Source organism: Belonocnema kinseyi, chromosome 9, assembly GCF_010883055.1.
Source record: "Belonocnema kinseyi isolate 2016_QV_RU_SX_M_011 chromosome 9, B_treatae_v1, whole genome shotgun sequence".
NCBI classification, from domain to species: domain Eukaryota; kingdom Metazoa; phylum Arthropoda; class Insecta; order Hymenoptera; family Cynipidae; genus Belonocnema; species Belonocnema kinseyi.
In genome coordinates, this window is record NC_046665.1 from 64,410,465 (window position 1) to 64,424,529 (window position 14,065).

The window sequence follows — 14,065 nt, forward strand, 5'->3', positions numbered from 1 at the left end:
ACGCCAATTAGCACAAATGGTAAGTTCCGACAGTGCCTACAAGTGTGCCTACTGGCCGCTAGATGGCAATACCGGTTTCATATGTATACACCTGGTATGTCTACAGTAAATTAATGATATACATTGTGCGTTATTCAGTGGCCATTTGTGGAACTAATTGACTGACTGTGCGGTGGCGTTTGGAACTAATTAACTGCCGCTACCTGGACGGTATGTTAAAGGGCTATCATAACGTCTCACTTTTCTGAGGGCGTAATAGGCTCATAACGTAGTGGTTTTGAGCAAAAGATATTTCTTCATGCCAATCGACCCTGGTATAAAATATTATTTAATACTTCGGTATTAAAAATAATGAGTATATGCTCGGGGAATACCGAGTCTCTATTTTTTTTAAATAGCTACATAACCTATTTAACAGTAGATGCTTTACGGATGCAATCGTGCAGTGTGCAAAGAACGTGATTATCTCGGATACTCAATATGACAGCGAAGGTGAACTTACACCATCAGAACTTGTAAAAAGTCCTGAAAAAGCCACTGAAAAGGCACTCCCTAGAAAATCAAAAATGAATTACATGGCAGCATATAACCGATTCATGGAATGGAGAAGAGAAAATAATATTAAGTCCATCTCCGAGAACGTTTTGCTCGCATATTTTCAGTTGTTGCCAGAAACCTTCAAATCACAAACTTTGTGGAAGAAATACTCAATGCTGAGGAAGACAATCAATATCAATTATAGTATTGATATATGTTATTATGACAAACTGATTGCATTTTTGAATCAACAATCAGCAGGATCCCAGAGCAAACCATCTGAATTTCTAACTGGTGAACAAATCCACCAGTTTTTGAATGAAGCTCCGGACAATCAATTTCTAGTTACGAAGGTAAATATTAAAAATTTGTATTATTTGGTTTATTTCAACTGTTTTTTAATTAATATTCAAACTTTTGTTGTTGATATATCAACTATTATATTTTTTGTTGAAAAATCACATTTTTTTGTTGAACCCTTGCTAAAAATAATTTTGTGGTTTTTGAGATTCGTCATTTTACTTCAGAATTGATCTCTGGTTAAATATTTAAGTATTTTGTGGAAAAATTTTTTTTTCATTTTTGTTGAAAATGTATATTTTTTACAAAAAATTAATCTTTTTGGTTGAAAATTGACCTACTTGATTAAAATTCTTTGTTAATAATCTATATTGTTATAATGTCTAAAAATGTCAAGTTATAACTGGATTTATTTGCAAGAAATTTGAAACAAAAATTCATTTGTTTGGTGAAAATTTCACTATTTTGTTTCGGGAAAATAAATTGTGGAAAATATGTTTTTGTTCGGCTGAACATAAATTTTTTGAAATGAAAATTTTATTATTTCATTTTTGTTTAAAAATGTATCTTTCATAGTTTTAGATGTATAATTAAATAAATAAATATATTTAAAAAATATAACATCAATATATGCATTGAATTATTTCCAGGTCGCCTTGATTTTTGGTGTTCAGGGTGCATGCAGCAGAAAAGAATTATGTAACCTTACAATTGACGATGTCGAGGACAAAGGTCAGTCGCTTTTGGTTAAAATTCTTGAAACTAAGAATAAGCCTAGATCCTTCGTGGTCGTCAATGAGTTTCATGATATTTGCAAAAGATACATGAAGATGCGACCAATTTACGCCAGAACGTCAAGGTTTTTCCTAGCCTATCGAGATGGTAAATGGGCAAATCAAGTAATCGGAATTAATACATTTTTAAGTATGCCAAAAGCGATGGCTTCCTTTCTAAAATTGCCAAATCCAAACAGTTATACTTGGCAAACTTTCCGACGCAGTTCGGAGACCGTGCTAGCAGCCTCTGGAGGGAATATAACAACTTTGAAACGTCATGGAGACTGGAAATCGACCTCAGTGGTTGCAAACATCGAGGATTCTTTTATGGACAAGGAAAAAATCACTGAACAAATTGGCAATTCGATAATTAACATGCCCACCACATCCACTTGCCAAGCACCAAGATCGTATTAAGTAATGATCGAAAAAGCATCACCAGAAAACGTCAATATAAAACAAGAGAAAAATGTAGAAATTAAGAACGTGATACCTAGAACTTTTCCACGAAATATGAATTTTGTTGTTAATAATTGACCAAACCGCTCAATATCCTTTCTAGAAAAGAAAGAAAATTGATGCGCGTCTTATGATTCAAGAACTTTAGAATAAAACGAAATAAAATCTTCCTAGATACAAAAATGTGTTCATATCTTTCTGATATTGATTGAATTACTTTCTGTTTATTCCTACTGAAAATTCCTACGTAGGAACCTATATGTTTCACCTATAGGAAATGACATAGGAACCTTTATGGGAATATATCCAGATGCGCAGTGCTATTCTATGGCACCCACATCTGCGCAGAAGTTTTTTTGGTCCTCCAGGAGCACCTAGAAACATACGTACCATTAGTTACCACCAGGTACCATTACGTACATTATTAGGGCGGGTCCTATAGAATAGAGGCACCTATATAGGATCCTATGCAGGTTCCTATATACGGATTCTTTGTAGATATTTCCGCCTGTCTGAGGGCTTTGCCCCCGAACCCTTGTTTCCCCCCCCCCCCTTGTTACGCACTTCTAACAAAAAGTAGTATGAATAACTCGTTCGCGACTACCGATTGCCCACTTGTTGCTCAATATAGTATTTTCACTTTCCGGTTTTTTGGGACCCTATAAAACAGACTTATGAGGTTGATATTTAAAAGGTAATATTTCTGAATTAAAAGGATGAAAACGTATTTTTTTTTATTATGGGAAATACGTGTTAAACTTGATAGGGCTTGAGCCACCTCTAAATATTTATTTATTTTTTTAATACCAAGGTGTCTCCCTCCCTTTTTTCAAATTTTTCAAATTTTTCAATAATTATGCAATTAAAATATTTTGTTTGAAACATTGATCGGTTGTAGTTGAAAATTCATGTATTTTGTTAAAAATTCGTTGTTTTTGATTGATTTCCATTGTGAAGATTTAACTACTTAGTTGAGAATTACTCTTTGGTTAAAAATAAATTTTCGGTTAAAGATTTATCATTTTGATTGAAAATTCATCTCCTTGATTTAAAAATGAGCTATTTTGTTGAGAATTCATGGAACTATTTCGTAGAATTTTTTTTATTGTGGAACTATTTTTTTTACAGTAAATGTAACTATTCAATATTTGGTTAAAAAATCATCTTTTTTAGTTGAAAACTTTGACTTTTAATAGAAATTAATCTTCTGGGTTGAAGATTGATCTTTTTGTTGGAAATTCCAATTGAAGATTCATAATTTTATTTGAAAATTCATCATTTTCTTGGAAAATTTAACTATTTTTTAGGAATTAATTTTATTTTTGTTGCAAATTAGTTCTTTTTTACCCGATAATGCACTATCCCAATTGAAAATTACATCCTTTTAGTTAAAAATTAATCTCTTTGGTTTAACATAACTTTTTATTAAAAAATTTAACTATTCAATTATTGGTTGACAATTTATCGTTTTAATTAAAAACTTACGTATGTTCTTGAATTTTCTTGTAAAATTTAATCTTTGTTAAAAATTCAACTTTTTGGTAAAAAAAATCTACTATACCAGTTAAAGGTTGATCATTTCATTTGGAAATTCATCTTTTTTAGGTATTTAAAATTCAGATATTCCATTTTTTGTTGAAACTTGAGCTTTGTTAATTTAAAATTCAACTATTTGGTTGAAAATTTGTCTTTGTAGTTGATAATTCAAATATTTCGTTCAAAATTCATGTATTTTGTTGAAAAATCGTATTTATGATAGAAAATTAATCTTTTTGGTTAAAAATTGACGTACTCTAGTTAAATATTCATCATTTTAGTTGAAAATTCATCTTTTTGTTTGAAAATAAAACGGCTTCGTCGAAAGTTTTTCAAAATTAAAAAAAAATAAATCTGTTTTTTTTTTGTGAAAAAATAATTTTTTTAAACTGAAAATTAAACTATTTTGCTAGAAAATGCATATCTTTTTGAAAGTTCAATTTTTTAATTGAAAAGTTAGTAAATTTTAAGCGGTTTAAATTGAATTCAATATGGTAACCACATTCATTTTACCCAAATATGCATTACATTTTAAATATAAGAAGACGAAATAAAAATTTGTCTGAATTATTCAAATTCATGGACTTTAGAGACATATTCCTAGTCGATTGTTTTAAAATACGCTAAAATCCTTAAAAATGTTATGAAATGCCTTCAAATTCATGAAATTTATGGAAAGTATTTTAAATGTTTAAAATTCTTGTAAATAATTTCTTTGACATTTATTAAAATATACAATCTGTAGACATTTCGGGAAATCATAGGAAATTTGGTTATATTCCTTAAACCCTCTACAAATATTTGACGTTTGAAATACTTTGAGATCTTGGGAAATTAAAAAAAAATACCACGATGCGAGTCTTTTACATACTTTTAGAATTACTGAAATTCTCAAAAATCTTGTAAAATCCCATAAAAGTCCTTTGAAATATTTGAAAATATTGAAAAACCTCTGAAATCTCAATATCATAAAATATTAGAAAACCTATGAAATTGTTTCAAATACTTCAGAATTCAAGGGCATTCTTTCAAACTGCATATTAATTCAAATATTTTAAATGCCTCTAAATCTCATAAAGCTTTTTGAAATTATTCACAATTTGTAGAAATATTATAAAATGTTTAGATTTTTTATATCTATTGAAATCCGTTAAAAACCACTTAAAATAATTCCATACAAATCCTTGGAAATCTTAATTGTTCTCTGAAGTCCCTTGAAGCCATTAAAAATCCTCGAAAACGTTATGAATTCTTTGAAATCTTTCAACATCTTTATGAAGTTTAGGAAATTTGTTGCAATCCCCTTGGACTGCCCTAAAATCTTGAAAATCTTAAAATTCCTTATAGAGTTTAAAAGCTTTGAACCTTTCCTACAATATTTAAAAACCTTCAGATTCTACGAATTCCCTTGTAGCTTGCTGAAATCCTTCTAAAACCCTGGAAATTTTTCAAATCTTTTGAAACTTAAAAGAAAACTGGGTAGAAAAAGCCCCAGGTTACTTTTCTGGATGTCTGCCTGGTATCCCTCGGTAATTTTTGTATCATTTTGAAATTTTTCTGTTATAGGTTTGTGGATCTTTCTAAAACACTAACAAGTACAGGTAATGAAGCAAGTGAGAATCCTCTTTTAGCAGAAACTCGACTTCCGGTTGAAGAAGATGATATTTTAATAATAGAAGAGAAATGTACAGATAGCGGAACAAAAGGACAAAAGAAAAAAGTGAACGAAAAAGAAAGTACACCAGGTGAAAACAAGAAAAAGAAAAATGACGAGTCTTGTAATTCTTCCAGGGACATAGAGCCGTTCATAGGGTGGAAAGAACTACCTGCATGTGCGAAAAATTGTCACATGCGGTTAAAATCGAAAGATCTGGTATTTGCTTTCAATAAATATTGGTTCAACACCACGAATGAGGAAAGGTTTGATTTATTGTGTAATATGTTGGATGTGATAGAAAGGCCCCAATCGAAAAACGCATACGATGTTAACGCCTATCTAAATACGGATGAAGGTCGTAAAACAGTGTGCAGACAGTGTTTTAATCTTATACTTGAGGAGGATCACAAGTTCATCCTATCAGTGATACAACACAAGTTGCTTAAAATCGAGAGTAAGTATCTTGATCTTTCTGTATTTTTTTATATTATAGATGGGTAATTCTTGTCGTAAAAGGCACTTTTGAGACATGAATTTTCCTACAAATTTGTATTTTGTAGTTCCAGTCAGATTTAGTAACACTAAAAAAGAGCTTGCACAAATATTCACGCTACAAACTTATTTATAGCACTCCTGGAGCATGCTGACGTCTTAAATTTTCCATTTTTCTTTAACTGCATATAAGGCAACCAGGCAACCAAACAGTTTGCTTGCAATTTTTGTCTCTCCTGACTAAAAAACCTTTCTTAATTGAAAATTCAACTGATTTTGAAAAGACGTGTTTTTTGGTTAAAATATCAACTATTAATTAATTTTTTGGTTTAAAATTCATATTTTTGATTAAACCCTCATCTCTTTGGTTAAAAAATAAGCTGATTTTTTGAAAATTCATTTTTTGAATGAAAACTAATTTTTTTACTGAATATCCAACTATTATAATTCATAATTTCTTATTTTTAAATTAGTTGTTTTGTTTGTTTCTTGACATTTATATATATTTTTTTTACTGAAAATGTACCTATTCCAGTTTAATATTCCATCATTTTAGTTTAAAGTGCATCTCTTTGGTTGAACATTAATTTTGTAACTATTCAATTTTTCGTTGAATCATCTTTTTTAATTAAAAATTATACTTTTTTATATCAAATAATCATCGTTGAAAAATGTATTATTCTAGCTTTAAAATTCATCATCTTAATCGAAAATTCATCACTTTGTTTGAAAATGTAATTAGTCTTTTTAAATTTGTTTTTCTTTTATTTAAACATTTTTCAACTAAAAATATAACTTTCAATTGAATATTCCATAATTTTAGTTGAAAATTTATTTCTTTGGCTGTACATTAGTTTTTTAAATAGAAATTTAACTATTCAATGTTTCGTTCACAATTGATCTTTTTTAGTTGAAAATTCGTCTATTCGGTAGACATTAATCTCCTTGTTTGAAAATTATTTTTTTTTAATTCTAATTAATCTATGTCAATTGAAAATTCACAATTTTATTTAAGAATTATATAGTTTGTAATTCAACTGTTCCATTTAAAAATTCAACAGTTCCATTAAGAATTAATTGTTTAAATGGTCTTTTTCAGTTGGCAATTCAACTATTCTGTTGGGAATTCATGTGTTTTGTTAAAAAATCGTCTTTTTTTTTGTAAAACATTAATCTTCTCTTTTGAAAATTCAACTACTTGGTGAAAGAAATGCATGTCTTTTGTTGATAAATCGTTTATTTGGTTGAAAATTTAAATACTCCAGTTAAATATACATAATTTTAGTTGAAAATTCATCACTTTTTTTTGAAAATGTAACTATTCTTTTAAAATTAGTTTTTCTTTTACTTAAACATTTTCTCAAACTAGAAATCTAACTATTACAATTGAATATTCCACAATTTTAGTTTAAAATTGATCTCTTTGGCTGTCCATTAATTTTTTACATAAAAATTTAACTATTCAATATTTCGTTGGCAATTAATCTTTTTTAGTTGAAAATTCGTCTTTTTGGTAGACATTAATCTTCTTGATTGGAAATTCATGTTTTTATTTAAAATGAATCTATTTCAGTTCAAGATTCACAATTTTATTAAAAAATTATATAGTTTTTAATTCAACTGTCCCATTTAAAAATTTATCAGTTTCATTAATAATTAATTTTTTTGACTGAAAATTCAACTACTTTATTTTTGAGTAAAACTCGATATTTTTTAATTCCAAATTCAACTATTTGGTTGAAAAATGATGTTTTTTAGTTGAAAATTCAATTATTGTGTTGGAATTTCATGTATTCTGTTGAAAATCGTCTTTTTTTTGTTGTAAAAATTAATCTTCTCTTTTGAAAATTCAACTTATTCATTTAAAATTCATGTCGTGTGTTGAAAAAACGTATTTTTTGGTAGAAAATTAATCTTCTTTTTTGAAAATTTGAACTATTTGCTAAAAAGAAATGCGTGTCTTTTGTTGAAAAATTGTTTCTTTGGTTGAAAATTCAGATACTCCAATTAAATATACATAATTTTAGTTGAAAATTCATCACTTTCATTGAAAATTTGCTTTTTTTTGTAAAATTAACTTTAACTGAAAATTCAATAATTCCATTCTTTGTTCAAACTTCATCTATCTTGGTAAAAATCCAATATTTTTACTTGAAAGAGTACGAATTGGAAGAGGTTTGAATTTAATTTAATATCGTATTGATTAATTATGTTTTCAGTATTATTTAATTAATCAATGGTGCTATTATATTTGAGAATATTTTTTATAATAATATGCCAAAGATTTTTAAGTTAAAAATATTAATCGAATCTCTAAAGACTGAAAAAAGATTATTTGTAATGAACTCGCGAAACTGTACCATTTTTTTTTACAATACAGGTCATAGTTTTGATAGTTTATGTTTTGGACAGTGCAATGCTTCATCCGTAGAAAATTACCTATATTATAATTAAAAATGTAATTTCAGTAATATTCAATATCTAAATTTTATCATATTAGATGTTAAAAAGGGGACTATTGAATCACGAAAAGAAGATTCAAACGTTAAAAGTGCAAACTCGCAAAATGAAATAATTCAACATTCTCAAGACGAATCAGTCAGCCAATCAAAATCAGCAAAGCCCATAATTAACGCACGTAAAGCTAAACGCAAGTCTGCAAAAAGTTGTGACAAATATTGTCTCGAGATGGTAAAAAAACCAGAGAAGTTTAATATTCTTCAAATGTACTGGCACCAGGCTACGGAAAATTCAAGATTCAAGTTTGTGAGTAGATTGACTGAAATAGTAAAAAGCCCACAAGGCCAATACATTGCCAATTTCTATGTAAATGTGGACAACAGTCGTCTAAAAGTGTGCAAAGACTGTTTTGCGGTTTTCCTGCACGAGAGGACAGATTTCGTGGAAATGGTTTTACAACGAAAGTTACGTGAAATAAGAAGTAGGTATTTGTATTTTTAAATTTCTTTTTCATACTAGAGCCAGTATACGTCAAAAATATCAAGATCAGTAAGTGGTCATTTGAAATTCCGAAATTTTGAAACGAACTTTAATGCAAGTTATCCATATTGTAGACCAAAGTATACGCTTTAATATGATAATAGAGAAAACAATTATTTTCAAAATGTTTACCAAACGAAAATCCCGCAACAAATTTCCAAGTATTTTGTAACCGATTATGAGTCGTTAAAACGATTATTATTTTTTAAACCATTTTATATTCGCCTGTATAATGTGAAAAGTTATTATTTTTCGGAATAAATCACATATTTGATGAATTTTAGGAATAATATTTCTTCTCTAACATATTATGTATTCAAATAATTTTCGTTTTTTTTAAAACTATTTTTGCTCTCTAGATCGTAAAAAATCATTTAAACAATTTAAAACATTGTTTTTCCTGTAAATCTTGAAAAGTTAATGAATGTTAAGAGTAATATTTATTTTGGTAGATATTCTGCAATTATTTAAATAATTGATTATCATTCACTTGCGCCATTTCACAGAAAAGGTGCAGAACATACCACACTTTTTTAAACAATAGTAATTTTTAAGCAATTTTTTGCAGTTATGTTATTGATAGTTATTGTTGAGATCGATTTCATTGATTGAATAAAATACTGACTAATAAGCGACATTGTGCAAGAGATTCGAAAAACTATTATTTTTCCATCTTTCCTATGGAAAGAAGTAAGTGGTAAAATTGTTTGAATCATTTCAAATTGTTTTTTTAACATATCATTTTTAACATGCTTTACCTGCGGCATTAGTTTCGGAAAATAACTTAACAATTTACAGGATGAAAACATTTTTTAAACAAATTCAAATTGTTTAATGATTGACAAATATCTTTAAAAAAATAATAACGTTTTACAATTTATAGGGATAACATTGTTATAGCAAATAACAATTGTTTAAATAATTACCATATATGTTAAAAATTGGGTCCATCATGAGTTATTAGTCTCGAAATTCATCAAGTGTGTAATTTATCCCAAAAAATAACTTTTTACGAATGACAGGCGAAAAAAATAGGTCAAAAAACAATTGTTTAAGCAATTGAAAATTAGTTCAAAATACTTGGAAACTTGTGCTTTATCGAATCAAAATAATAGTTAGAAATTGCCTTAAGTGCTTTTGGGTATAATGAATAACTGCAGATATTTGTCTCCAACTAGAGTAAAATTTATTATTTAATCACAAAGTTAACATTTTTTTGTAGCTTTTCAGTGATACTTTTCAGTAGCTTTTCAGTGATTCAGTCGAAATGTGCATTTTTTTATAAAACTTATCTATATATAATTAACTACTTCTAGCATTTTAAAAATATAGCAGCAAAGAGTCCCTTACAAGACATTTTTAGTTGATTCCACAAATAAATTAGGCCCCTTCATGAAAAATGGTCAAAATGTGCGTTCATGATGAAAATTGTTTAAATAATGAACAATTTTTGCAATAGGAAAATATGACAGCAAGCAAAAAATTTGAAGGTTCCCTCACTTAAAATGATATCCTTGGAATATAAACAATTTTGGCAATGGAATCCAATATTTCTGAAATGCAAATATATTAAAATATGTAGAATGCCTGAAAACATCAAGATTCACAAACATCCGTTTGACAAAAAGCCACTTTGCACAAATCTCGAATATTCGGTTCCTTTCAAAATCCTGTCCCAGTATGATTAGCAAAAAAATATTACCGCGAATAATTTTCATAACCAATAACAGCCTACTTACAATAAAAAACAAGTTAATTTCTAAAAATTTTAAATTTTGCTGTTATTGTATCTGTAAAATCTAAATTGCGCAGTTTAGAGATGGGACTTTTCAACGGCAAAATCAGTTTTATGATCAAAACAATCAAAATAATATTTTATAATGTTCTACTTTGTAATACTTATACCTACAATATCTGCTAGTTTTATTACAATTCTTTGTACAGTTTCAGAAATCTCGATAATTCAGTCAAATGTAATGCATTCTAATTCCACTATAATTTCACAAAGTTTCATTAAAATTGAATGGCCACTTGCAGATCCTGATATTTCTGTCTTGTACTGGACAACCAATGACATTTATATATTTGTATTTCATTATTTTAGAAATGGAGCAAAAGACTGAAGTGTCCATCAATGTTGATAAAACGAATGTAGATAAGTCCGCGAGGCATTCATTTTTGATAGACATTGAAGGCATGCCCACGCATATAGGGTCACGAGATAATCTTACAATTCAAAAGACAAACGTGGAAAGTCAATCAGGCAACCATTCAAAATCACCCAATATTAAGGAACATAAAAAAGGAAACACAGTGTTTCGTAATTCCACCACGAACTGTGGCAGAAAATGTCTCTCATTTATATATAAACACGATCAAAAACGTATTTTTAACACATATAGGCATTCTAATGCAGCTTCAAAACTCCATTATGTGAATTCCATGACAGAATTAGTGCAAAGCCCAGTATCCAGACGTGAATATGACACGAGATTTTATCTAGATACGAAAGGTGGTCCTCGGAAAGTATGCAAAGACTGTTTCCTTTATGTCCTGGGCGAGAAAGACGAGCTCATCGAATCAGTTTTCATGCAAAAGTTGCGCGACATCAAGAGTAAGTAAGAGAGCATTTACATATTACGTAACATTTTCTTCGACCGTTTTATCCACCCCCCCCCACCTTCCCCCTCTTTTCCTTAGGTAAGAGACTATGACATTTGCTTTGTAACCACCCGTGACGTAACATTACTTGTATTATGTTTCCAAACATAGTAGACGTTTTCAAAGTGAAAATAAAAGGTTTTATGATGCAGTATTGTCTCGAAATAAATAAAACAATATTTTGGTATTGGGAATGATTAAACAGCGATACGCCACCCGGTGAAAAAAATTCGAACTAGAAAGAATAGGCCCGATTTTAAAGATGGATTTTAATTTGTGCATAAAAGTTTTTCAAAAAAATTTTTGTAATGTTTAAAGTATTTGTTTGATAATAAAAATAAGTCTTTATCGGAAACAAAGTGTTCTCGTTAAAATTTACATATTATACAGTGAAAAACTACACTTTTTGTCAGAAATATTTTTCTAAAAAAGAAAAATAAATTATTCTTCTTCAGATTATAAATTTAAATGGACTTATTTTGAAGCAAAATTTAACCGAAAGTAAATTTTTATTAATTTATACATAGAATATTTACTATTTAAAAATCTGATCTAAAAGTTATGTTAGAATTCGTATTTAAATTCCAGTCGTGTATTATTCGTATTCTTGGCATAGTATTGATAAAATTTGTCGTTATATACATTAATTAAAGTTTATTTAAGCTTACAATGCATTGAAACTCACATTAAATGAAATAATTTTTTTTTTAAACCTATATTACAAAAATATGTTTTTTTACTGTATAAGAAGGAAATTCTGTCTAAAACAATTTATTTCTGATGAATATTTTTTTTAGTATTCAATCATTGCTTTATACTTCACAAAACAATCGTCAAAACACTTTTATGCAGAGCTAAAATATATGTTTAAAATTGTACCTACTGTTTCTTGTTCCATTTTTTGGCACCATGTGGCGTAATGGTAGACCAACATTCCCAATAACACTGAAAGCTTTTCCAACATTTTGTTTGTTATACAAATATTGAAGTTAATTAATGCCATTACTAAGTGAAATTAAACAACTTAAAACTTTTTTTGAATACCATAAAGAATACAAAATTTGCAATATGAAAATTTCAAACAACTATTTATTCGTTAAAAGTTTTTCAACTCTTAAATTGGAGTTGAAATTAAATTCTGAGAATTAAGAACAAGAAAATAAATGTTATCAGTTCGTTTTTAACCTTTAGAGGACGGTGATGGTCGAAATATCGACCACCGAATGCACACTAACTATTTGATGTTTTCGGGCAAAATTTAGTGCGTTGAATAAGGGGAAAATAGGAGAAACATCCTGGAGACCTTTTGACCTTGATAATCGTCGTTCCAAGGTAAAAAAAAAATTATTTTTTTTGGGCTAAAAACTCGGTTTATACATTTTTTATAGGAAAAAGCTCGTCATTCTGAGGTCAAGAATGATGTCAAGATTTTTGCAACTATTTTTTTAGTACTGGGCAGATAAAAACATGCATGTACCAACTTTGACGCTAAAATAGCAACAAGTAAATAAATGTATCATTTGACCTTGAAATCTTGATTTTCAAGGTCACGTCTGCGTTCATGATATTTGCACTATTTCTTACTCAGCGCCTCAAAAAACATGGGTATGCCAACCATAACGCTAAGATATAAAAAAATGACCTTGAGATGGTGATTTTCAATTTCCAATTTTTTTCACTATTTTTTTCGTACTGAGCGCATAAAAAAATATGAGTATACCAACCTATAACGCTTAAATATCATAAAAAGTTTTTTTTATATTGGCCTTTACGTTACGAACGGGGGTGGTCGACCTGTCAGGTCGGGGACTTGAAATGAGTTTTCTGTTGAAATTATGCATAAATTTTTAATCAAATGAAAACTCGATTTGAAAGGAAAATTTCTCGTTCTCTAAAGGTTAAATGTAAACAAATATAATATACATAAGATTTTTGACATAATTTAATAGATTTTGAATATTTCAGATGTGCCACAAAAGAACCTTAGAGATTTTTATTTTTTTTTTATTTCACAGGGTTTTACAAAATATTAGGAAAAATTTGAGTCTTTTTAAAAGACGTTTAGGATGTTTGGAAGAAATCGAGAAATATTTGATAAATTTTAGGAAATGTTTCCAAGTTTTTAAATATTTATAATCTATTTAAAAAGTCTTAAGTTCCTAAAAATACTTTTAACTGACTTGAATTTTTCTTAAAAATTTGGAAAATCATTCAAAATGTAAAAAAATTGACTTATCTTCTTTATTTTTTTCCCAGAAATTTTATGAAAGTTGTTTTTTTTTTTCTTAAAACCTGTCTGAATTCCTTTAATGCTTCTAAAGTTTATGTTTGAAATCTTTAAAAATCTAAATTTGTAAAAAAAAAAGGTTAAAAATTCTATTTGAATCTCTTCAATTCTTCTAAATATTTCTTGAATTCATTCGATTTTTTGGGATTTATTAATCTTACCAAATTTAAACATTTTGCTTTAAATTCTTCTACACTCTTCTTTGAAATTTAAGGAAATCCTTTGATATATTTTAAAACTTTTTTTATTTTTTCTTAAAGTTAATTGTTCAAAATAAAAAATCATTTAAAATTTGCACGCGAATCTTTAGAAATTTATTTTTCTATTCTTGTTAGACCTTCCTTCTAAACCTTCTATTCT

General features: G+C 28.2%; 1 protein-coding gene across 2 annotated transcripts in view; it reads left to right on the plus strand.

The window, feature by feature from the left end:
* LOC117179583 overlaps positions 1-14,065 on the plus strand; it is a 48,247-nt gene that overhangs the window by 16,927 nt on the left and 17,255 nt on the right. For both annotated transcript variants that reach the window (XM_033371537.1, XM_033371538.1), the window contains exons 7-9: positions 5,175-5,719; positions 8,258-8,698; positions 10,862-11,371. In XM_033371537.1, the coding sequence (XP_033227428.1) occupies positions 5,175-5,719; positions 8,258-8,698; positions 10,862-11,371 (1,496 nt within the window). The remainder of the gene's footprint in view (positions 1-5,174; positions 5,720-8,257; positions 8,699-10,861; positions 11,372-14,065) is intronic.